The 25,796-nt window shown below is 39.9% G+C and overlaps 1 protein-coding gene across 1 annotated transcript in view; it reads left to right on the top strand.

The window, feature by feature from the left end:
- msps (msps cytoskeleton-associated protein 5) overlaps positions 1-25,796 on the top strand; it is a 414,143-nt gene that overhangs the window by 95,689 nt on the left and 292,658 nt on the right. The window contains exons 9-11 of the mRNA XM_068226728.1: positions 10,316-10,496; positions 10,590-10,702; positions 15,392-15,584. Of these exons, the coding sequence (XP_068082829.1) occupies positions 10,316-10,496; positions 10,590-10,702; positions 15,392-15,584 (487 nt within the window). The remainder of the gene's footprint in view (positions 1-10,315; positions 10,497-10,589; positions 10,703-15,391; positions 15,585-25,796) is intronic.

Raw genomic sequence — 25,796 nt, 5'->3', positions numbered from 1 at the left:
CAGTAGAACCTCGATAATTCGAAATTGGTTAATTCAAAATCCCGCCTAAATCGAAGAAGCTCTTGCTCCCGGAAATATGAGATACAGTTTTGCATGTTATTTCATTGTTTAATTCGAAATACGGATAATTCGTGATTCGAAGTACAATGTCGGCCCCATTACCGAAATTCAGACTTTTAATTCAAAACTGCCTTTACATTTTAAAACAATAGTATGTTACAGAGTAATTTCAACTCAAAATTTATCCGCTCCCTGTCATAATAGAACGCGCTTTCCAGAACGGGGAGGGGTAGCTTTCCACACTTACACTCACTTCTGTGGGTCTACAGTGTGCTTCATGATTGCTAAGTTGAATGAAATCGGAATTATTTTGTGTTCACCCTTTTAAGGAACGCCGTAATATCACGCAACAGGCAGTGTGTGGGGAAAAATGAATCCGCGAACACTGGCGATACCGACAGTTGACGAAAAAACATGGCTCATATAATAAATTTGTAGGCACCGAACAATATTGTCATTGCCGGTGAAACTGCATTGCTTTATTTTAATGCGAACCCAAACGGTCTTATGGTTTTAAAGAAGAAATTGCCAGCCGGGAAATCGTGCAAGTGTGAGGTATGGGGGTCATAGTAGTGCGTTGCAATGCACATGGAAGCGAGATACTTTATCCCCTCCTCATAGGAAAGTTCGATAAGTTACAATGTTTTAAGAGCGTCGGGCACTTTCCATGCCAGTACAAAGCATCTATAATAAAAATGCGAACAGTACAGAAATCCAAAAAATAATGCATTTGCATAGGGGAACCGGCATAATTTATCCTTGCCTTCGAGTTGTGCGATTTTTTTCTTCTTTCGCTGTGTGAGGTTATGTTCGTCAGTGATTTATCCGAGTGCATTATTTGAACATTGTAAATGCACCTTGTTGGATACATTTCGGAAATGGTTATTTCCATGGCATTTGGAAGGTTTAAACTGTGAATCGAGGTGATTGCATGTATAAATGGATCTTAGAATACTTTGTGACGCGGCAAGTGTTTACATTTCGGAAGTACGAGAGAAGTGCCATGGTGGGAAATCGTACAAGGATAGAGTCATAGAAAAGTTCGATTTTAAGGGCATCGGGGTTTACTTTCTGTGTAAATACAAGGCATCTAAAATGCATACAGTATAGCAATCCAATTAATAAAGCACTTGCACATGGGAGCCAGCATAGATTTCTCCTCGTCTTTGGATCGTGCTTTTTTTCCTCTTTCGTTGCGTGAGGATTTGAATACTGTAAATGCACCTTCTTGGATACATTTTGGAAACAGTTCTTTTTTCATGGCATTTGAAAGGTTTAACTGTGAATCAAGGTTAACTGCATGCAGTAACGGGTCTTAGAATATTTTGTAACGCGGCAAGGGTTGGTACTTCTGAATTGCAAATTGGCGGTTGATTCGAAATCACGTAATTCGAAGTCCGATTTTTGAGTCCCAACGACTTCGAATTAACAAGGTTTTACTGTATTGCTTTTTTATGCTGTGCATATGCAGAGCCTGAATGGTCTGGTTTCTTTTTCCTTACATTTCACCCTGTCCTTGGCACTGTTCATTGTGTGACCACTTTGTCATGCTTGCAACAGAAGACTACCTCCTCGTTCAGTCCCTCGCCCTAGTATGGTTCCTTTACCCTAAAATGCGTTGCTCTCTAAAGGAAACTGTGAGTGTGTGCTAGAGAGAACAGCAGCTAACAATGAATCAGGGGCTATTAACTGGATTCTTCCACATGCGAATTGCTGAAGCCATCATCGTGTACAATCTCCCAGTTACATCTTGAACCGTGTAATATAAACCATATTAATGACACAATTTTTAACCTCTAGTTCCTGAAGTTTGTGCAAAAAATATTCTAGGTCAGACATAGCATATTTCTTGAACTGGTCTTACGACAGCATTAGCTTTGGAGGATATGACTGGCAGTAAAGTATTTGAAAGGAGGAATTAATTGTCAAACTAAGTCATATAGGAAATAAAAACCAGGAAAGAATACATTACAGGATCTACACAATGGCAGATCAGTCTGGAAGGAGGGAACAACAGAAAGGGGAGATGACTCCCTCTTTCCAGACTGACCTGCCATTGAGGTATTGTAGTTAGTTTACACTATACCAGAATCAATGGCTTTACATAGTTCTATTTATTGACTGGTAATGCATAGTTCTGATTCTTGTGATGTTACAGTAGTATACTGTACAGAACCAACCTCTGCAGTAATTCATTATAGTGTACAGGACCGAATGAGAACATAGACTGCTGCATTTTCCCTTTTAGGTTTGGTAGATTAAGATGCAACTATAGTTACCAGTATGTTCAGCTTGTTGCCTGCACATTAGGCAGTCCCATCTCTAGATTCCGTTGTGGACATTTCAGATCTATCTATGGTGTCAGACTATAAAGACCTGATACCATTACAATAATGTCCTCCAAACTAGTTTGCAGTACAACAGAATATAGCAATGTACCTGTTGGGGCTTTTTATAGCATTGTAAATTTTTGCTGGATGTTACTGGTATGTGTATCTTTTATGGTATCCTATTTGCAATGATAATTTGAAACAATTAAGAAGAAACTAATGGTTTGATATTTCCTTCTACTTTTGTAAGCCATATATTAACCCACTATCGAAGGTGGTTTGAGTGAACACCTTTGTCCAATATATATTTAGTTTGTCTTTCCCTTTCTCTCTGCATTGAAGATTCCTTCTGGCCATTGTTCCAGCCTTCTTCTCCCAGCAATCACTGTAACTAATTTTATATATGAAACTAGCTTCAAACTCAGAAAATAGACGAGTTAACGGCTTTACGTCTGCAAATGAACTTTTGTCTTCTTCTGTAATTCAAACTGTGAAATCACTTAGCTGTAACCACTTTGATATATTTTCTGGCACTCTTCTCACATTCTGAAGAATATAGAATCTAAGTACATGAAGTAGTTGACCTATTACATTTCTTACTCCTTACCTGAAGTCACATTGATCCCAGAATTCTTCTTAGAACCTTTGTTGCAGGAATTTCAGGTTCAAACATACGTGACACAATTAGCCATTAACACAAAGTTGTCAGCGTAGACAAAACCGCTTACTACTTTTCCATCCCATGAATTCCACCCTATCATAGGTAAGCCATGTACAGTCCCTGGGCATATTATTAGAGGCACCTTGAATTTTTAACCCAAGACCTGCGATCGTCTGTCTGACGGTCGGGAACATTGTCGTAGTTCGTAAGAATCTCGAGATGGCAGGAATAGCATGTTTAGCTGCTAGTTGGAAGGTTTATATTTCTTTTGAAACTGTTTGTGAGTCACAAATATCATTTGTTTGCAAGGCAGACACTATTTTATCTTTATACTTGAAGTTATCGGTTAAGCAATATGGCGTCTGTTTGTTGACGATAATGAAATTGAAAGACTCGTTTATGATACTGATAGTGATGATTATTATGTGGAGGATAATGTGGAGAGTTCATCACATGACGAAATTGATAATGAAATTCTGAGTTCAGCGGGTAGATCTTTACAGTGTGTCCCAAAATCCTGTGACGCGTATGTTGGTGAGCTTCCATGTTCTACAGCAGGTTTTCACTCGAGGTAATGTAAGTATTGAAGGCTTGGGTGTGAATTGGAAACTCCAGAAAGTGAATTTTCCCAGAAAAAGTGTCTAATTTACTGTCGCCACCCAGGACCCAGAAATATGCCTCCCCGTAATGCAGCCCCAGTCTTGTACTTCTTTCTGTTTTTTACCCTTGGTTTCTGGAGATTATTAGTGTAAGAGACTAATCGTTATGCCAAACAATACATTCATATGTTAGGTGTTATACAGCAGCATAGTCGTTTCCGTCTATGGCCAGATGGGAAGGCAGATTTAAAACGTTTTATTGGCCTGGTCATAAATATGGGGCTTGTGAAGAAAAGAACCTTTCAAGTTATTGGTCAACTCAGCACCCTAGTTAAGACATACCCATCTTTAGAAAAGTGATGGCAAGGGATACTTTCTTACTAATAAAAGATTTTTCCATGTTGTGGACAACACATGTGGAAAGAAACCAGGTGACCCAGACTATGATCCCCTCGTCAAGGTTAGACCAGCCATTGACCAATTGTTTTAAAAATCATTATGTTCCAGGGAAAACACTCGATATTGATGAGACATTAGTTGGTACTAAAAACAGAACTAATCTGATTTCAGTATCTGCCAAACAAGCATCACCACCAATTGGGAATTAAACTTTTCAAGGTGTGTGAACCAGTTTCCTCATATACAATGCAGTTCAGTGTTTATTCACCCATAAAGTCTGGAGGTTCTGCACCAAGTGGTAAAGGATTGGGGTTTGATGTAGATTTCAGTTTACTGAGTAGTATTGGAAGTACACTGACAGCAAATGTCATGGGATAGTTACCTAATAGCGTGTGGGGCCTCCTCCGGCCCTGCGAACTTCAGAGAGACGCCGTGGAAGTGAGTCAACAAGTCCCTGGTAGTCCTCTGGACGCAGCTGACACCAAATCGTTTGCAGAGTGGCCACCAATGCTGGCCTGCTCGTGGGTGCAGTATCTATGGCACAGAGCCTGCTTTCCAGGACATCCCAGATATGCTCAATAGGGTTCATATTGGGGCTCCTGTGTGGCCATGGCAGTCGTTGGACCTCCGCTGCATGTTCCTGGAACCATTCCCGGACGACGCGGGAGTGATGTGGCGCCGTGTTACCTTGAAACATCGCAGAATCGCCTGGGCACTGGAAGGCCAAAAATGGGTGGAGATGTCTCCGAGCAGCTCAACATATCACGTACCATTCAAAGTCTCTTCCAGAACAACTAGGGGTCCCATTCCATACCGGGAAAATGCACCCCAGACCATAACAGAGACACCAGCGCCCTGGACCACACCTGCGAGGCAGGCGGGATCCATCGCTTCATGTGGTCTTCGCCATACATGGTGCCTCCCATCGGCATGGTGCAGTTGAATTTGTGATTCATCCGACCATATCACGTAATGCCATTGTTCCAGTGTCCATCCCTGGTGACTGGTGACAAATGCGCGTTGTTGTGCCCGATGATGTTGGTTTAACAGTGGCATCCATGTGCGGCGCCGGCTCCCATACCCCATAGAACCCATGTTCCTATGGATTGTCCACTGGAAGACGTATCTAGCACGGCGTGTGTTGAATTGAGCCATGATTTGTTGCACGGTTGCCTGTCTGTCACTATTAACAATCCGTCTCAATGTCGCCGGTCACTATCATCAAGGGTGGCTGACGGCTGGTCGTTAGTCTGTTGTGGACGGTGACACCCGCATTCAACCATTTAGGATACACTCTGGACACGGTTGATCGTGTGAAGCCGAATTCCCGCACGACTTCCGAAATCACACTTCCCATTCGTCGGGCACCGACCACCATACCTCGTTCGAACGGTGTCAGCTCACGAGGACGTTCCATGTTACACCTGTCACATGCACAGCCACTGCGGACAAGGTCTCCTATACAACTGCCGCTGGCACAGGGGGCGTGTGGTGCGCAGACAACACACCTGCGCATCAGTGCTCCGCTATCCCATGACATTTGCTCAGTGAGTGTATATTTTTGAAGGGGTACCGTATTGTTGTGGACAACTGGTATACTTCTATTGACCTGGCATTAGCTCTTTGGGTAAAGAACACACTTTCCACTGGTACTGTTCCCAGTAATAGAATAAATCTTCCTCCAGGAATAAACTCTTAAGAATTAGAGCCTGAACAAACTGTATATGAAACAAGTGGCCCACTGCTGTTCACTGCAGGGAGAGTCATTCTTTTATTTGAGGTAGGCTTGGTGTCCGTATAATGTTCATTACACAAGTGGGACAACTAAAAAAAGTAGGAAGGACGTGCAACAATTACGACAAAAGACAAACATTTTGTTCAAAAAATTTAGTGAACATTTAAAGCAAATCTTCATATTGTACATACAAATAATACAAAATTATTTCTTAAACTTGTTCTTCAGACTGATATAGATTATTTATTCGGCGTAAATAAGATGTGTCAACCCTGTACTTTCCACTTTTATGTATTTTTTCAAGAAGTTATTTTTTCTGTTATTTTTTCATAAGTCAGCTCATGATACCTGATTAAAGTGTGTTTTGACAATGAGTAATATTCATTTTTTTTTTTCATCTGACCAGAAAGAGTTCATTAAGGAGAAAAAAATGTTTCACAGCAGTATTTGTCCCAGTAAATGACAGACAAAAAACCCTACTAAATAAACAAAGTTCTTAATATTAACGTTTTCACTGTTGAAATAAGCAATTATTTTGCATCTGTTTTCACAAATAGGTTAATTGTTTCTTGCATCACTGCTTTCAGATTCACTTTTTAATTAGTTCTGTGCACATGGAAATTTATCAGTTTGTCTGTAGAAACATTTGGTACAACTCTTTCAACAAAAGCACAACAGTCCTTAATATTCTTTCATTTCAACTGATCATTTTAAAACTCACCCAATCATATGCTTTAAAAGGTGTAAGAAATGATAAAACACCATTAATATACTCAATGCAAATGTCATAGAAAATGTCAGCATAACCGTGAAATATTTCTAAAGTAATAGCATAATCTTAATATACCTCTATATTCAGAATTTGTGCTATAATTCTGTATTATGTGCTTGAGTTGTTTATTTTAAATGTATGTTGTTAGAGGATGATTTACATTAACAGCTGTCATTTTGTCTCCTGATGTCAGAAAAGGAACTCTGAGAAATATTTAAAATGCATTTTCAAATCAATGTGGAGGTTGGTTAGTTGGCTTACTACTGTTTTAATGGATTAAAGCCAGCCAGGAAGTGTTTTAACCAGTCTCCTTAAGCATGTAATTTTGTGCTCTACCTTAAATTTGTATATTTTTATGTTATAGGAGAGAAATGAATAAAAGATAATTTGTATTTTCACCAAAAATTGAGGCAGTGAGTGAGAAAGTGGGCTATGCCAGAGTTGGATGGAACTGAGATATTTATAGAGTTTTGTGTTTGCTCTAATAATGAGAAAAACATTCCTATTAACGTATAATTTATTGTTTACCATTTCAAAGCCTACATTTCAAACTCTTTAGGAACATTATTTACAGGGTGTAATTCCATCATTTAACCGGATCCTTAGGCCCTTTCCACCTGCAAACCACCAACAAAATAACGTTGCATTACTACCTATAGGTTTGCTAACAGTACCTACCCAAGCATTGCCTTCTTTACCCGGTTACTATAAACATTTTAACAAATATTTGGAACTTCAGTTAGTTAAAAATTTGAAATAATTCCAGAGTAAACAAAATATTTCAGTGCCTTCAGATATCCGAGTCTTCCTCGACATCCTCAGCTGTGCTCGAGTCATCCGGCTGGAGTGCATGGTATATAGTATGTTGATTCTGCGGTATGTACGGCAGAAGAGACATCAAGTCATTGTATTTAACTTTATTAATTCTTCTTCCTATAGGATCTAGACTGTCCAGTTCTGAAGGAATTAATATTATGCTCAGTGCTTCCAGTGGTGCTTGTGTTTTCTCTCTGCGAGCCTTCCCGGTAATTGTATATAGTACTTGCACTTCCTCCCATGGACTAAGTTCAGAATAGCTGGTTTGGTACTGTAATATACCAGGTTTATTTTAGTCTATCCTGAGAGTGGCATTTTAACACCTGACATCCTTTTCTTGTTTCTAACGAAGCACGATGTGGCACTGTGGAAATTTTTGAAAGCTTTCTTCACTCTTGAACAATTCACGAGACAAAGCCAACCTTCTGCTGTGAATACATAGTCCGTTTTCCTGATCATCTACATCTATTCGATGACACCGAAATCACGGTCTGAAGGCAAACAAAGGTGTGTCCAGGAACAAGATAGTAATGTTCTATTCAGTCAAACTTTCCTGTCATCACAAGAGCATAATAAATCATATACAGGATGTTATTTTTGTTCTGTGCAGAACAGGAGCCAGAAAAGGATCTTCGCCGGGCTGAGCGGCTCAGACGGTTGAGGCGCTGGCCTTCTGACCCCAACTTGGCAGGTTCGATCCTGGCTCAGTCCGGTGGTATTTGAAGGTGCTCAAAAATGTCAGCCTCGTGTCGGTAGATTTACTGGCACGTAAAAGAATTCCTGTGGGAATAAATTCCGGCACCTCGGCGTCTCCGAAAACCGTAAAAGAGTAGTTAGTGGGACGTAAAGCAAATAACATTATTATTAAAAGAATCTTAACTTTCGCTTTCCAAAAATATTTTCAAGTACACTTGACACTTTCAATAGACGTGATGCAGTCTCTGAAGCATCTCACGAAGCAAGGTTTTCGGGCGACATACACGTGAAGTCAATTTTCTGGTTGCATATATGAATACCGAAATTGTATACCCAGAGTTGCCTTAGATAAAATACCATTCCTGTTGGTATTTTGGGGATTGGTAAAGCTTTCTGTGGATCATACGTTATCAAGCAGTAGTCAGTTTCCTTTGAGGCACTCAGATCAAAATGCAGAGAGAAGATAGCTACTTATTGTTCACCATTTCAAAGCATACATTTCAAACTCTTCAGGAGAATTATTTACAGGGTGTAATTCCTTCATTTAACCGGCTTCGTAGGCGCTTTCCACCTGCAAACAACCAAACAAAATAACTTTTCATTACTACCTATAGGTTCCCTAACAGTACCTACCCAGTGTAGCCGTATCTCTAGAGGTATATCTTCTTCTTTAGCTTGCCATTCGTCACATACTTTGCATGCATCTTTGTGAGGCATTTTGAAGCAGATATTACATTTTGTATTAAATATAGCCCTGTATGTGCCACAACTGACACTCTTCATGCCAGCATCAATTCTTTCTTCTTTGTAGAGCCTATATATCTCTGTAAGTGATTTCACAACTCGAATGAATTTCTTTTGAACCTTCTTTTTGCAATAGTAACTTACATACAAGGGAAATTTTTTAATATGGTCCATTACTGATTTCTCATCTTCATCATTTAACTTATGCTTGTAATTACCATGCTTATCTCTGAGATCCACATCAAGTGATACTACCGAGCTGTTACATGATGATGATCCTTCACGTTCAGATTTGCCTCCTTCCAGCACATTAGCTTTTCTATCGCCTCTGGCTGTAGAAAGACGTCCCCTAGATATTCCGAACACATTGCAAAATGCCTTTCTGCATACCTTAACAAGTGACCACGGGGATTTTTCACTGAATAGGCCCCTACGTGAAAGATACCTGCCTTCTAATTAAATCGTCGTTAATTCTCGTCTTTGAGTAAATTCCACTACATTCTTGCTCACTTATCAGTCAAAATAAGAATGCATTTTGTGCATTATAATCGCCTGTTTTACAGAACGCACAGAATGTCATCTTTTTTACCGTTCATAAGTTCATGGTATTTACACCAGCTAACATTAGCTGGCACAGATCGCACACTACACTCGTGCAGCACCTTGCTGCTTTGCAGGAACAAGCTTATTTGTTTTATCGCTAATGTACTCTAATCCTAAGTTTCTACACCCTTTAGCCCTTTTCCTTTTCCACTTATTTCTAACTCGTTTTTTAGGTTTTTCACAGCTGCTCACTATTACTTCTCCTTCATCGTCCACCATTTTGTACACAACTAGCATATGTTTGAGAATAAGCGCAGCGATTGGCAGGTCGCATAGCCAACGGACAGCGCACACATTGAATGCTTCTAGCTGCTTGGCATAATTCACTCTCTCGCAGCATAAATGTGAGATGAGTAATTCACAGAAAATGTATTCCTTAAAAAAAGAAAAGGAGCCTGTGGACGTCTTTGATATTTTGCACGCTGAAAGATGAATGTAAGCCATACACGAGGGTACCAATAACTCAGTTTTGACAAAATCTTAGCATAGCCCACTCTCTCACTCACTGCCTCAATTGCCATGGAAACAGTTTAGTTTCAAACAGCTCAGCAGCATTGTGTTCATTTACATTAGATACGGTACACTATGTTAAGTCAAACGTTGAAACCTTGGCTTTAATAAAACTAATGACAGCTTTAGTCGTCTTGTAAATGACAGGCACTGTATGTCACATGGGAAGTTGTTGAGGCGGGTTGTATTACACCATGCTCAGCAAATCTCAGTTCCTACCTCAACGGAGGTACACAGATACCTTGCTCATATTAGGATTAAACTCTTCTGAAAAAAGACCACAGTAGATAATAAGAGTATAATGTTCCTTTTAGTCCTTCATTGTTCAGCATTTTACCTAACATATATGTCCTTCATAATTTTCAGTTATATTTACGTTTCTTATTACAGGCTACCATAGAAAATATTCAGGAGGATGTCTTAGCTTCATTAGAAAATAAGAATCCATCAGTAAAGGCAGAGACCGCCTCATTTCTGGCCCGCTGCTTCACAAAGTGCACACCTGCAATGCTTACCAAGAAAATATTAAAAGCATACTCCTCAGCACTATTGAAGCTTCTCAATGATCCAGGTAAATAACCCTGTATTGAACAGGATTAAATCTTAATAAATTTTTGGAATTTTAATTTTTTAATGTTGGCTTACATGCTGTATTGCTTTTCAGATCCTAATGTCCGGGAGCAGGCAGCTGAAGCATTAGGAACTGCAATGAAAGTGGTTGGAGAAAAGGCAATTTCACCATTCCTTGGTAATCTGGAGCAAATAAAATTGACTAAGGTAAGATAACAATTGAAGACCCTAGCATTAGAAAGAAGCCTTGGAGTACTTTTTTTTTTTTTTCAGGAGAGCAAAAAGATTATTTCAATCTGACATGAAATTATTTCTAATAGCAACATAATGAAAAAATTGTCTACATACATACGTACATAATAATAATAATTTCGTGTGGCTATTTCTAGCTGAGTGCAGCCCTTGTAAGGCAGACCCTCCGATGAGGGTGGGCGGCATCTGCCATGTGTAGGTAACAGCGTGTTATTGTGGTGAAGGATAGTGTTATGTGTGGTGTGTGAGTTGCAGGGATGTTAGGGACAGCACAAACTCCCAGCCCCCGGGCCACTGGAATTAACCAGTGAAGGTTAAAATCCCCGACCCGGCCGGGAATTGAACCCTGGACCCTCTGAACCAAAGGCCAGTACGCTGACCATTCAGCCAACGAGTCGGACACATACGTACATACATACATACATCATTATAGACTGTTATTCCTTTCAGCGTTCAGTCTAGAAGCCTGTGTGAATTTAATAAACATCACCACAATCCTCTATTGGCAACTACTGCTGTGGCCTCATTTAGTTCTATACCTCTTACCTTTAAATCATTAGAAACTCAGTCTAACCATCGTCTTGGTCTCCCTCTACTTCTCTTATCCTCCATAAGAGTCCATTATTCTCCTAGGTAAGCTATCCTCCAATCATTTTTATTGCAAATATGTTGTACGCTTATTAGGAAGAAACAATTATTACCAAAAATTTGTTATAGTTACACATTCCAAAGCAGCCACCCAAGCCATCTCATCAAATAATAAGTCTCAAAATAAAGAATTGAAAGAAATTCTATGTATGTTAAAAAGACTCCCTAAACAGATCTCATTTCAGTGGATTCCTTCTCATGTTGAAATAACAGGTATGAAGAGGCAAAAAGAGCCAAGAAAGGTACCACACATCAACCTGCCAGTCAGACCGATTTTATGTCAGCAAAAATGATTCTGAAAAATACTATTAAAAACAGACATGAAGAAATGGCAAAGAAAACAGCAGAAACCAAATTATGGAAGGATATTGATGCTAAATGGGATCAGTATAAAATAAAACCAACAAGAGAAGCTGTAGCCTTCTTCAGACTTAACACTGGCCACGACTCTTGCAGTTCATCGAAAACTAATCAGCATCCTGAGATCCGAAAAATGCACTCTTTGCCATGACCCTGGAAGCAACATAGATAAGGAGCACCTGCTACATTGTAACAAACTTGATGTGACAGCCAGAGCTTCAGGAAATCTCACTCAACTGTACTAGAACTCAAGAAGGTTGGTGGATTGGAATATGGGCTAGTCGTAAGATACAACAATGTTGTATAGCATTTTGTTACTGTATCTCAAATATGTTCATGTCTATATCCATCAATTTTCATTTATGTTCGTATTGACGTAAAGAGCAAGCAGCAAGCCATGTTGAACTTGCGGAGTGGTACAATATGTTTGTTTTACTTTACTTATTCTTTCGTTGGAAATAGTATAGGTGCCAAGATGGGGAGCCAGAACTGGAAGATTGTGGTGTGTCTGGACCACTGCCCTGCTCATCCTAAAGAGTGGCCCCATTTAAGTGGAATGGCCCTGCGTGCTCGCTTAGAAATTGGATTTAAATTGGCCACACCACCAGTAAGCTACCTGGTCATAACTACTTTGCACTGCTCTTAAAATAAATGACATAAATGGAACAGCAACTGGAGTTTTCATGTGCAGTTTTCAGTGAAGTTTTGAAAATAATGTAAAAATCGGGATATGACAGGAAATCTAACCTTGCTCATTGTCTCTCAAAAAAAGTGGGGTCTCTACATTTACCTTTGCTCTAATATAATTTGATGCAAGGTTTACGAGCCTGGACGTCAGAATGCCGAGGGCAAAGCAGGTCTTAATTTCATCCTCATTAGTGTGGAACTATTTGTCGTTTATTTGTTGTTTTTTTTTTCCCATCTAGGTTCGATAATTATTCAGTAGCGTAAATATTTGTTTCCTGCATTATGTGGGTAAACAACGGGTCCATAAACTCAAAAAACGCAGCTGACTCTGAAACAGATTATCTAAATATTTCTCTCTCAATTCTGCTGACACCCTGGGGAGCCTGTAAAGTGATCAATAATTGTTTGGTTATCACTATTACTAGCCCACACCCAGTCACTATGTTTAGATTTCACCAAATACAGTAGAGACAATACGCGACACTTACGGATTTCGCCTTGCTAAAATGGTCGACAATTCAACGGTGGCGCTCATAGTGACTTGACCTGAACAAATCGCGCTAAATTCAAATATCAATGGAAATGTATATACGGAAATGGATAAATAAATTACATCTAGAAAGAAAGTGGTATTAAGATATTAACTTCGAAGTTGCTAAAGCAATTCTGGATAAATGAATGAAAAATTATTTAAAAGGTTATTATTCAAAGACTGAAATTAGACACATAAACAAGATATGAAATGGGCTGCTGTGAAATGGCTTAATCTTTCATTTATGCATTACTTTTTTAGCTTTAGCATCCCTACCTGAACTTTTACGGTTGGATTTGTCTTTTTTCTCATTTAAAAAACATTGTACGATCACATTAAGACACTTGTCAATAAAAATATCGGCACATTCCTTAAACACATGATGCAATGAATTAACATTTAAAAGCTGGACAATTTTCCTCTTAACATGAAGCCTACTACCAGAAAGAAAATCTATAAAATTTCGGTTTAAAGTCGCTGGCCTGGAAATGATCTGAACAGATCTTATAATTCTTATACAAGCGTAACGTCCCTTATTTCTTGTACACCTTATCCAAATCACTTCTGTAACATTTCAAAACCCACAGATCACACCTAAAACAACACATCGGTATTGAAGGTTAACTGCTGCACTATACAATAAAATATGCGTGTTACTTTTTATGCCAGTTAAAATATGGGTCAAGCAGGTCAGAAGATTATGAAGTACTATAAAAATCTGCCACTGGAAGAATATATATGCAAACAATATTACATGTTCTTGTCATGAGGGAACCTGAAGAACGACCGCGCATTTTTCTCTACTCCGTAATTACTGCAGCCAAACACAGCACATACCTTTCCCCTCATGTTGAGAGGAGATATCAAGGAATGACACACGCTACTATTTAATTATGTCAACTCACTGAAAATGCAAAAATAACACCAAAAACTTCACACAAAAATACACCTGCTCTTATGAGAGAATTAGTACTGTTCAGGTCTATCCGCTAGAGTGAGCTCCAATAGCTGTCCCTCGATATCTCGCTCAGTGTCGTGTATTGTCTCTACTGTATTTGATTTCACATGCGGGGCTTTAGGTAAGAGTTCAGAGACACTCTTATTAGATGAACTGTCACTTTCACTTATTAAAAAAAAAAAAACAGTATTATCACAATTCCCATCACTGTCCTCCAAATCACTATCCAAAATAAATATTGAATTTTCACGACCGCATTGTAATCGAAACCGACTTTCAACCTATTAGGTCATGTTATGTACATTCAGTTTGTGTTGAAGAGATGTTAAGTACAGAACAAAAATGGGTATTGAAGCAGGGGTACTGAAAATCAGTTGTGTGTTGTATGCTGCTACACATGGAAACAGGCAGATCCATATACAAACCATTTCTTTTGGGCACTATGCATTTCATTGCATCATCGTGGGATTCAATAGAGCCTTCGGTGGTGGTACTGGCTGCAGCAGTGTTGTTATGGAAGTTGTTGACGAGAACCAGAGTGCTGGAAAACCATACAGGAGAGTGAACTCGTCAGCACAGTTGTGATGGGTGATGGGTGATCCTCACAGCGTTGGAGTGTTCCTCAGTATCGGGTAGTCTGGTTAAGAATCAATTTTGCAACTTGAGCGCGAAGGTATTGGAGATTCTTGGATCTTTAAATTTCTCAGTTGCGTATGGTTGTAGATTTGTTACTATGGAAGCCATTCCTTTCATAGTTGCCTCTGTATTTATGTAACCTCATTTAGTCATCAGTGTTTTTTTTCTTCTTCCCTCTTCAACAGACTTAAAATCTTCAATGTTATATATCCTGTCATACATCCATGGATCTTTTTCAATGTTTCAACTTCAGCTTTAGGTCTGCCCATACTAAATACTAAATAATGTCCCGAGCTAGTATCTATTCTTTGATTTGCTCAGGCTAAGAGGAATGTTCTCCTTCTGTGGCTAATGCAGATGTGTTCAGTCTCATTAAATATTTTGACCAACGTTGTCTCATGAAATAAAAGTAGTAATGAAAGTTGCATGGTCAACCTATAACCTGAGGGGGGAGGGTGGGTGATTGTTTAGTCTTGCAGATATCTGGCATTCCCAATTTAATTTTTATTCATAAATTTTTTAATTTTGAGTGTAGAACTTTTCCACCTGCAAATCAAATATGACCCTAGTTGGTCAGATGGACGTAAGTCCTTTATTCTGTATAAACCTTGTTGTCTTCTGACTGTATTAGGTATGTCTGTCTTGTACTCCTTGGATTCAATTTACACTGTATTTATTATTATGCTTCTTTCTCATTGGTTTAAAATTATTATTGGATGGCTGATTTGAACAAAATTGTTCTTGCTGTAGTACTTGTAATATATATATATATATTTTTAATAGATAAAGGAATGTTGTAATAAATATATATATTTTTTAATAGATAAAGGAATGTTGTGACAAGGCTGTCATCGTGGCTAAGGTCCCAAAAGAACGACCGAAGACTGCTCCTGCAGCTGTTCCTTCAGGTGATAATGATGGGCCAAAGGCTGGTTCTGCAGCACCTAAACCTGTTAAACGGCCAGTTTCAAGTGCAGCTAAGAAAGTAGTCAAGAAATTGGCCCCCTCCGGATCAGGTGAGGAATGCTTTTTCATTTCCTGAACATCATAAAAATGAATTTAATAAAGAGCAAAATATACATTAAAAGTTTGTTTCAGATATTTAGGTGATGTGTTGTTAAGCTGCACATTAGCCCAAAGTCTCTTGTAACACACAATTTATAGAAACAAAATTTTGCTTTCTCAGTTTGTAAGTTATTATAACGGTGAGACCTACTATAGCTTTTTACCTAAACTGGCGGGGGGTCACCTACATGCTGTCAGAGGTCTGGCAAGCGGGGCAACGACCAATCCAGAGCAACGTAAGAGTCTGGTAAGGGAAAGTGGCAAGAGGCAACTACTACAAACTAGCCAGGATTGCGCACAGGTTAAAGTTGGGTTGAAATTTACATAACCATGAAATACAGAGGTTCATATTATGTTCTAGTTCGAGTGTGGCCTGTGAATGACTTTTATTCTACCTTGTATGTAGTATTATATAAGTTAATAATACATATATAAAGTGCATTGGTGAATAATGGTAAAGCAATTCATAGAAAAGTACTGGGTTACACACCACTCTTTCTTACCTTAACCTTAGTGCAGCTGAAGTATTCGTGTAATGGCACTCTTGTCATCTTCAACAGCGCTGCCACAGGAAATATCCTCGTTTTGAATCCTTGCTGTGACTCTCATCTCATACATTTATAGGGACATTCTTACTACATTAAACAACAGGAGATAATGGGTGGTGTGAATAAAAGTGAGTGCACACTCTTCACTCATGAATTTAGAGTGGGCACTCGCATTGAGGTGAAATAAACACTGCTAATCGGTAGCAGATACTCACGGATGACCTGTGCCTTTGAACACATTCTCCAGTCACTCGAGTAGCAGTGTGGGCACTCCAGATTTTTGGTGAATGAAGGTAAACACTCGTTCCAGTTAGTACTTGCTCATACATCTCCTTGAGCTAATTCATTCAGTAAGTGACTCCACGTGATACCGTCAAGTTCAATAGTATGGTGGTTAATTGGAAAAGGAAAGTATATAAACTCTGCAAAGAATTATCTCTACTTGATTGCAAAGTATTGAATGGTTAGCAGAGCATTTCCTTGGGCACTCCAAAGAAATACCGTATTTACTCGTGTATTAGACCGTGATGTGAGTATAATGGTGTGTCAGTAAGAGAGACGAAAACGCGTTGCTTCTGCGCAGGTGACGTCACGCGGGGAGCACTGCGATAAATTGGCTCCACGGCTTACATGGCTTGCCACTGTTGTAATTTTAGTGTGATAAACATGCATTATGTATTAAATACGTGCCATACATAATTTGAAGCTCTTTTATTCTTCTCATTAATCTGCACGGATCACACTTTTGAAAATGCCGGGCTGTGCAGTAACAGGCAGTTTAAGCTACTACAGGAAAACCAAAGGATCATACACAAAGTTTGTTCATTTCCGAAAAACTAGGATCTTGCCAGACTGTGAGAAAACGCTTGTCGGTGCAATGATAAATTTAATGTGAAACACGGCACGTATTTATAATATATGATAAATTATTATTGCCTTTATTCGATACACGCTAAGTTAATACAAAGTTTGTTATTACGTTATTATTTTAGGTCGAGTTTGCTCGCTTTATTTCGTTATGACGTGCTTTGAAATCCATTTAAGACAACAACTTCAAAATTATCGGAATAAAAGCAGCCGTGAAATAAAACTACACCACTAGGAGGAAATACATTAACTCATAATAGTGGCAGGAGGTTTGAGAGGGAAAAGCAAAGAAATCGACTTCTAAGATTGCCGGGTGCTGATTTGAACAGGTGAGTGAAGAAACACATTAAATACATTTTTAAATGTTATATAACATTCCACTTTAAATTTTTTCAACTGAAAGAATAAATAACTTGTCTATGTTAATTTTCGGGAAGATGAAACTGAAGAAAAGGTGGACTATAACGGAGAAAATGGAACTAACGAGTTGGATGATTTGAGAAGAAAGATCCTACTGTTGGAAAGAGAAAACAGTGACTTAAGGAAAAACATGAACAACTATTGAAGAGCGAATGGCAATTAATACAACTACTAAAAGAAGGCAAATGACATTTCTGAGATAATTACTTCAATGTTCAGACATATTTTTTTCTCCAGGGCAAATAAAAGTTTTAATGAAGCGTGAAAATAAAATCAAGTCCGCCTCTGTGGTGTAGTGGTTGGTGTGATTAGCTGACCCTCCCCACCGGAGGTCCGGGTTCGATTCCCGGCTCTGCCACGAAATTTGAAATGTGGTCCGAGAGCTGGAACGGGGTGCACTCAGCCTCGGGAGGTCAAATGAGTAGAGGTGGGTTCGATTTCCACCTCAGCCATTCTGGAAGTGGTTTTCCGTGGTTTCCCATTTCTCCTCCAGGCAAATGCCGGGATGGAACCTAGCTTAAGGCCACGGCCGCTTCCTTTCCTCTTCCTTGTCCATCCCTTCCAATCTTCCCATCTCCCACCGAGGCCCCTGTTCAGCATAGCAGGTGAGGCCACCTGGGCGAGACTCTGGTCATCCTCCCCAGTTGTATCCCCTGACCCAGAGTCTGAAGCTCCACGACACTGCCCTTGAGGCGGTAGAGGTGAGTCCGAGGGAAAAGCCAACCCTAGAGGGTAAACAGATTAAGAAGAAGAAGAAGAAGAAGAAGAAGAAACTGTAACAGAGAGTAGGACCACACAAGATTTGGCAAATAGTCATAGCTAGAGACTTAGTTAAAGTGTAGATGACTCCAGAACACATAAATATGCTCGAAGCTTTCGAAGTTATGCTATCAAAAGAAACAATCAGGAAAGCTTGAAATAAATTGCTGGCTATATCACTCACAAGTTTTGCAACAAATATTCCTATTCAGGTACAACTGTGTCCTCCTCTGTGGTTTAGTGGTTTGTGTGATTAGCTGCCGTCCCCGGAGGACCGGGCTCGATTCCTGGCTCTGCCACGAAATTTGAAAAGTGGTACGAGGGCTGGAACGGGGTTTGCTCAGCCTAAGGAGGTCAAATGAGTAACGTTGGGTTCGATTCCCACCTCAGCCATCCTGGAAGTGGTTTTCGGTGGTTTCCCACTTCTCCTCCAGGCAAATTCCGGGATGGTACCTAACTTAGGACCATGGCTGCTTCCTTCTCTCTTTCTTGTCTATTACGTCCAATCTTCCCATCGCCCGCCGAGGCCCCTGTTCAAAGCAGGTGAGGCCGCCTGGGCGAGGTGCTGGTCATCCTCCCCAGTTGTATCTCCCGACCCAATGTCTCACGCTCCAGAACACTGCCCATGAGGCGGTAGAGGTGGGATCCCTCACTGAGTCCGAGGGGGAAAAAAACCAACCCTGGAGGGCAAACAGATTAACAAATAAAGAAAGTTTCTACTGTCCGGCACCACAAACAAACAAACAAACTGGCTCGAATGTGTCTCAAGAGAAAATTTGATGAGACCCAGTGACGAGTTACTACAAGTTACAAATATGCTTGAGATAGAATTGCATGACCTTCACGGTAACTACCTTTGCGGGGAACCCTACATATTTAACAAACTGAGAGAACCATGAAGCAATTACCGCCAACGGTGAAAATTCCTCGAGAAGTAAGTTTAAACTTAGTGCGCACAAGATCTTTTATTCCCTTGAAACAGTTAATCAGGAAGAAAATTATATAATATACTCTGAGATAAACGTCCAAGAAAATGTCAAACATTATAAACTGCTAGAGCTACCATATAACGCTTATGTGTAAGGCATTCATGACATAAATGTAAGAGTAAAATACTTAGAATATTAATGGCATAATAATAAATTGACTATAGTGACATATTAGTGGTCTCTCGATTGTAAACGAATACATTTTGAACGATGCGCTCTCTTCACAGAGCGAGAAATGTTAGCGCCTTCCTCACTTTGCTACCAGCGTGACGTCAATGCGGTAGACTGGATGCGCACTGACACACCATTATACTTACATCATGTATTAGACCCCCTCGCGTATTAGTCTCCCTCTGGCTTTTCGAGACGAAGAAAATGAAAAAAATAAATCTTGCCTATAAGACCCCCAACGAGAGAATGAGAACATGACAATTTCGCTTCGAAGCAGGCACAAGTCTTATTGCAGGTCTGATGACATCGCACAAATTTGTGAATAGTTTCGTCCGTACGACCTACGCACTGAAAAGCGCGTTCAATCCATGCGGTGCATCTGTGTTTCGTAGTTAAGAAATGTCTGCCTCTGTAGCGTAGGTCTACTGCAGCTCTGATGACGTCGGACATATTTGAACAAAATTGTTCTTGCTGTAGTGAAAATGAAAATCCACAGCCTGTTTCCAGTCATTTGACCGGGTCAGGGATGGAATGAATGAAGCCCCCATCTAGCGGCGAGGATAGGAAATGTGCCGGCTGCCGAAGCCTGTCGCACTCCTCTGGGGCAATGATAAATGTCTGATAGATGAAATGAAATGTGAATGGAGAGCGTTGCTGGAATGAAAGATGACAGGGAAAACCGGAGTACCCAGAGAAAAACCTGTCCCGCCTCCACTTTGTCCAGCACAAATCTCACATGGAGTGACCGGGATTTGAACCACGGTATCCAGCGGTGAGAGGCCGGCGCGCTGCCGCCTGAGCCACTGAGGCTCTCTTGCTGTAGTACTTGTAATAAATATATATTTTTTAATAGATAAAGGAATGTTGTAATATACCGAAACTCTGTTAAGAAGTTTTTCAAGGGACTGAGAAAGAAAAAAAATTCTTAAGCAGGAAACTTCTTAAAACGGGTAATGCCCAAAAACTTATTTTGTACTTTGAAATACATGTGAAACACACAGCCAACAGATTTCCTTGTTTGTGAACAATACCGAAATAGGCCGATATATAAGAGCTGCTTACAGAAAGCCACAATATAAAAATTCAATTATCATGACAATATTTTTAGAGATAAAGTAAAATAATTGAACATACCATATTATAAATATATTTGATAAGAGAAGGGGGCATAGTAAGTTATATAAAAACATTGCAAAGTTTATTTTAGCAGGCAGAACCATCTTTCCACACTTTAATTTCCTCCGAACTTTCACTCTCTGCTTCGCAACACATCGTTTTGTAAACAAAAACCAAAAACCCCATGGCACTACAGCCCTTGAAGGGCCTTGGCCTACCAAGCGACCGCTGCTCTGCCCGAAGGCCTGCAGATTACGAGGTGTCGTGTGGTCAGCACGACGAATCCTCTCGGCCGTTATTCTTGGCTTTCTAGACTGGGGCCGCTATCTCACTGTCAGATAGCTTCTCAATTCTAATCACGTAGGCTGAGTGGACCTCGAACCAGCCCCAGGTCCAGGTAAAAATCCCAGACCTGGCCGGGAATTGAACCCGGGGCCTCCGTGTAAGGGGCAGGCATGCTACCCTTACACCACGGGGCCGGCTTTGTAAACGATGCCGACTCGATTTTTAAAGCGTTCCAGCCACCCGCTCGACGCGGTAAAAGGTACCCTTAAATTGCATGAGGCTTTCTCCTGCACAATAGTCCCACTGAAAGGTATGTTTAAACTTCGCTGCTGTTTAAACCATATTAGCAGAATTTGTTCTATTTCATCGTACTTTTCAGATTTAACTTCCTTACAATTTGCTGAAGTATTTCCTGCAGAAGCAGAGATCTCTTCTTTCTTCGCTATAATACCGTTCAAAGTAGACGGCGGCATCCCCAGCTCCTTTGCCAAGGCAACACGAGAATGCGTAGATGACGCCACTTTACTTATAATCTCCACTTTGTCTTTTATTGTTAGTGCCATTCGCTTGCTCTTTCCTCTGAGTTGCGCGCTCATTTTCACTTAAAAAAAGCTTGTACGTTGATATTACAAGTACAACTAACTTCACCGACTCCTATTCATACTAATTACGACGCTACGCTATGCTTGGCAATCCGTAGCTTTTGATATTACAAGTACAACTAACTTCACCGACTCCTATTCATACTAATTACGACGCTACGCTATGCTTGGCAATCCGTAGCTTATGCTTACAAGAAGCAAAGACAAGACGTGTACTACAGTTTGTTAGCATGTGCTTTTAATCTTCCTCACACCCCTGACACCTGCTTCAAGGATAACGGCAGCAAATGGGAAATCTAGCAATTTACTCTTAGAGATTCTTAGAACCTAGGCCTAAATCGCCCCTGCATTCCTACTGGTTGTCACGGCAACGGGCGTAGTTTCTGGCTGTTTCACAAGTACCGCATGGCCAAGCCAGTATTGAGTTTATTTTCCTGCTTCAATCCTCTTCATGCTATAGGTAATGAAGAAAAGAAACACAAGTTCGAAGTTGCAGAAATTAGTGCATGGAAATGTATCTGGGGTATTACGTGGGAGAAATAAAGGCGCAGTAGCAACGCTAGCACATCTAAACGTAAACAGTTTCTTTCCCCGCGAGAATTTTATTTCATGTCTCCTCATCCTTGTGCTACGTTCTAATAATGCGATGTAATAATTACGAGTGACACAATAATACAATGTTTAGCTCGTATAAAGGTAAAATTAAAAATAACTTTCAATTTTATGCCAACACGTGGTATTGCAATGCCTATGTGTGCCTCCCTCAACACCCAGTTGGCTATCAACATTCGTTCAACTTCGTAAACGATCGGGATCTTTCGGCCGGCTGTTTGGCGGCATGTGTATCAGCTGGTTGCTGGCAAGTTGGCTGTTTCCTGCATAGAGTCGCGAAGTTGTTTTTATTCACCTCACTAATAATAGACACAGAAAATCTTGCCAGTTTAGTTAAAAAACGTAATTTCCTCTACGGCATGGCCCATAAGTATTATTGCAACAACGTAAGACTGAATGCCTGGAAGGAAATAAGCAAGGGAATGAAAAATCTGATAGGTTAGAATATTCAGTTTTGTGGTAGGTTAACAGTAATGTTGTGGACAAATGCACTTTACGGTTTTTAATTAATGTTTAGGCCACCTCGATTAATGACTTCACCCTGTCGCGGCCCGCAAATTACTGCATTAAAGTTTTATCAAATAATCCATTGCGTACTTTATGTTTCTTACGTAGAATCCCGTTCGATTTTATTCCGCTAGATGGAACGGTGGAGTGGAAATTTTGACTGATGGGTTCGATTCGATTCCACAAGTCGAGAGTGAGCATCTGCTGTCCGTGTTGCCATAGCGTGACGTCATATGGCTGTGGCAGGCCCGCACATGTTCCGTGACACCAGACACACACCGCGAGCGCGCGAACGGTCTAACACAGGGTGCAACTTGCGCGGAGACTGGAGGGTTCTAACCACGGGCTGCTTTGAGCGGATGTTTTCTATCTCAGGGGGCTCTAAAATCTGAACTGTTTAAGCGGGAAATATATTTACAACAGAACACTTTAAACGGGAAAAATATACATATATCTTAATGCAACTGATCAAGGGACCAAGAAGATCACATTTCTTAGGCGGGAAAACTTCTTATGCGGGAACTTCTTAACCGAGTTTCACTGTATATTTTTTAATAGATAAAGGAATGTTGTGACAAGGCTGTCATTGTGGCTAAGGCCACGCAGCCACTTGCTCCCAGATGTATCATGGCCTGGCTCTGTCCACGACTCCTAAATTTGGATAAACTCTGATGTTTGCCGAGTTATGACTTGTCTGTTGGAAGTCAAAGGGATGAAAACTCCTGCAGATCTTGTTCCTTGAGAAATACATTCAGTTGTTAATATACTATTTTCATCATAATGAATTTTTGTCATTTACATAATGCCATATTTTTCAATTCATTAATGTCATAATTTTCAGGCTATGATTTCCTACCTTTCAGGAGGCCTTTGGTTGCGTTATCCTCCCCCTGCATGTGATTCATCAGCTGTTTCTCCCATTATTTTAATTTTATATTTCAGTCTTGTTTTCATGTTTTGTAATTTTTTACCTAAAGTTGTTGGACTAAAATATTCCCCCTGCATCAGATTAATCAGCTGATTCTCCCAGTATTTTAACTTTACATTTCAGTCAGTGCCATTTTTGTAAAACCTGAGCTCCATGTTGACAGTGTATAACGAACAGATGACAATATCGAGATCATCTCTTTGGAACTCATTGTGTAGTTCTCTCAGTATGCAAGCCCCCTGCAGCAGATTTTTCTTTTACTCCTTCTCAGAACTTATACAACTGGAACATGGTATCCATCATTATTGGAAGTTTCATTAGCTGTAGTCGTGTTTGGGGATACAGCAAAGATAAAAATGGAGAAGAAATTCTTTCTTGAGCTGAAACCTACAAACTTTCTATAATACATGATAGCAAACTCCCTTCCTCTTTCAACAGTGGAAGATGGCAAAGAGGATATAATTCATATCTCCTTTTTGTTAGTGAAACCATGGTTCAACAGTGTTCAAAATCTGTATCTCCACTGATTCCAAATACCCAATATAAACTGATAAGATGTTGGTTTTTTCCCATCATAAGGCCATAAGAAGTGATTTTCAAATGCCAGTACAGTTTCAAAAAGGCAGACTGGACAAAATTATCTAATTTGTTAGATGAGAAGGTACAAAGTTTAGATCCACTACCTGAAAATTAAGACTTCTTATTTGATTTAGAATAACTTTAAAAACATCTGGCTTACTAGATGGATACTATAAACTCCAACAACAAAACCATTTGGAGAAGAAACTAGTCGTGTAGCAGACAGCATTATCTGAGGCAAAGAGGAAGCATTGCTGTCAGAATGCAACATGCAGAGGAGTAACCAGAAAGCTTGGAGGCTTCTCGGGTATGTTGCTAATGATCCTACCCAATCAAACATGCAAGCCAGTATCAAAGCAGATCAAATTGCACATCATCTGCTGCTAAATGGTAAACCAACTAACTCTTAAGATAAGAAAGGAGCCATTGATATGACAATTTGAGCAATTTTTAACTCTTCTTGAACTCTAAAAGGCTTTGAATAAATTCAGAATTGGCAAGGCAGCTGGTCTCTTTGACATAAAGACTTGAACCAATTAAGAACTTGGACGTACTATGAAGCTTAGGGTCCGGCAATCAATGAATAACTGCGTCCAGACACTCGAGATCCCGGAAGTTTGGTGGAATGCTAAGGTTATTGCCATCCTTAAGCCTGGCAAAGATAGGAATCACCTGAGTTACAGACTATTTCATTACTATATAATCTCTAGAAGCTGCTTGAAAGACTCATCGTTCAAAGAACGGTGGACAAAATCAAACGTTATTTCATTCCTCAACAAGCACGTTTCAGAGAAGGTAAGAGTTGCACATCACAGGTCCTTAGATTAACTTAACAAATCAAAGATGGTTTTGAAAGGTTGAAGAAAACTGGTGCCTTTTTTTATTTGTCTCTCGGCAGCCTGTGACGCTGCCAGAGATAATCTCCTTGTGCCAAAACTCTACGAAATCGCACATGACTATCAGCTTACCTATATGATCGGAACCCTGCTACAAAACAGTAGGTTCTTTGTGAAATTCCAGGGAAAGAGAAACAAGTGGAGAATGCTGAAAAATGGATTAGCTCAAGGTAGGGTACTTGCACTGGCCCTTTTTAACATTTACGCAAATGATCAGACCTTTACCTATAAGAACTCAGAGTTTCGTTTATGCTGACGATTTTGCTCTCACTGCTCAAGCTTACAGTTTTGAAGAGATTGAAGTGACTTTAACTAGTGCTTTGATGAAAGATCTTACCACATCCCACAAGAATAATCAATTGAAGCCTAATCGCTAAAATTTGTTTTCCATTTGAGGAGTAAACAGGCCGCTAGATACCTGAACATCACATGGGGAGGGATCAAGCAGTATTATAGAAAGAAACCTGGTCTGAGACTGGGACTGGGTCACAGTGTTGGAGGAGGAGTGGTGGAAAGACTGAAGAAAGTGGAGAAGAACCATATTTGCCCCTACCCGGCTACAGCTGGATAAAGGGAAATGATGATGAATACTGGGGTACTTCTTGACAATATCAAGAGTTTATAGAATGATGTGGTTGAATTTTAAAGTTATTTACTCTTAGTTCTATGGTGGTTTTTTTAAAATATAGATTTATTTGTTAAAATTTTTTAATTATTCTTAAGAAATTTGTGAATGAATTGTGCTGTAATTAATAATCAGGCGAATGGGGACATCAGTCTTATGAATCTTAGGGAGAGCTTGGGCAGTTGGCAGGTCTGGATTTATGTTCAATAACCTTGTATTTTCACGCTCAGTAAATAGGAATGAAGAGTTGATGTTGAAT

Source organism: Anabrus simplex, chromosome 3 (genome assembly GCF_040414725.1).
Source record: "Anabrus simplex isolate iqAnaSimp1 chromosome 3, ASM4041472v1, whole genome shotgun sequence".
Lineage (NCBI taxonomy): Eukaryota > Metazoa > Arthropoda > Insecta > Orthoptera > Tettigoniidae > Anabrus > Anabrus simplex.
Note: the sequence above shows the minus strand (reverse complement) of the source record. Positions and strands in the feature narration are given on the sequence as shown.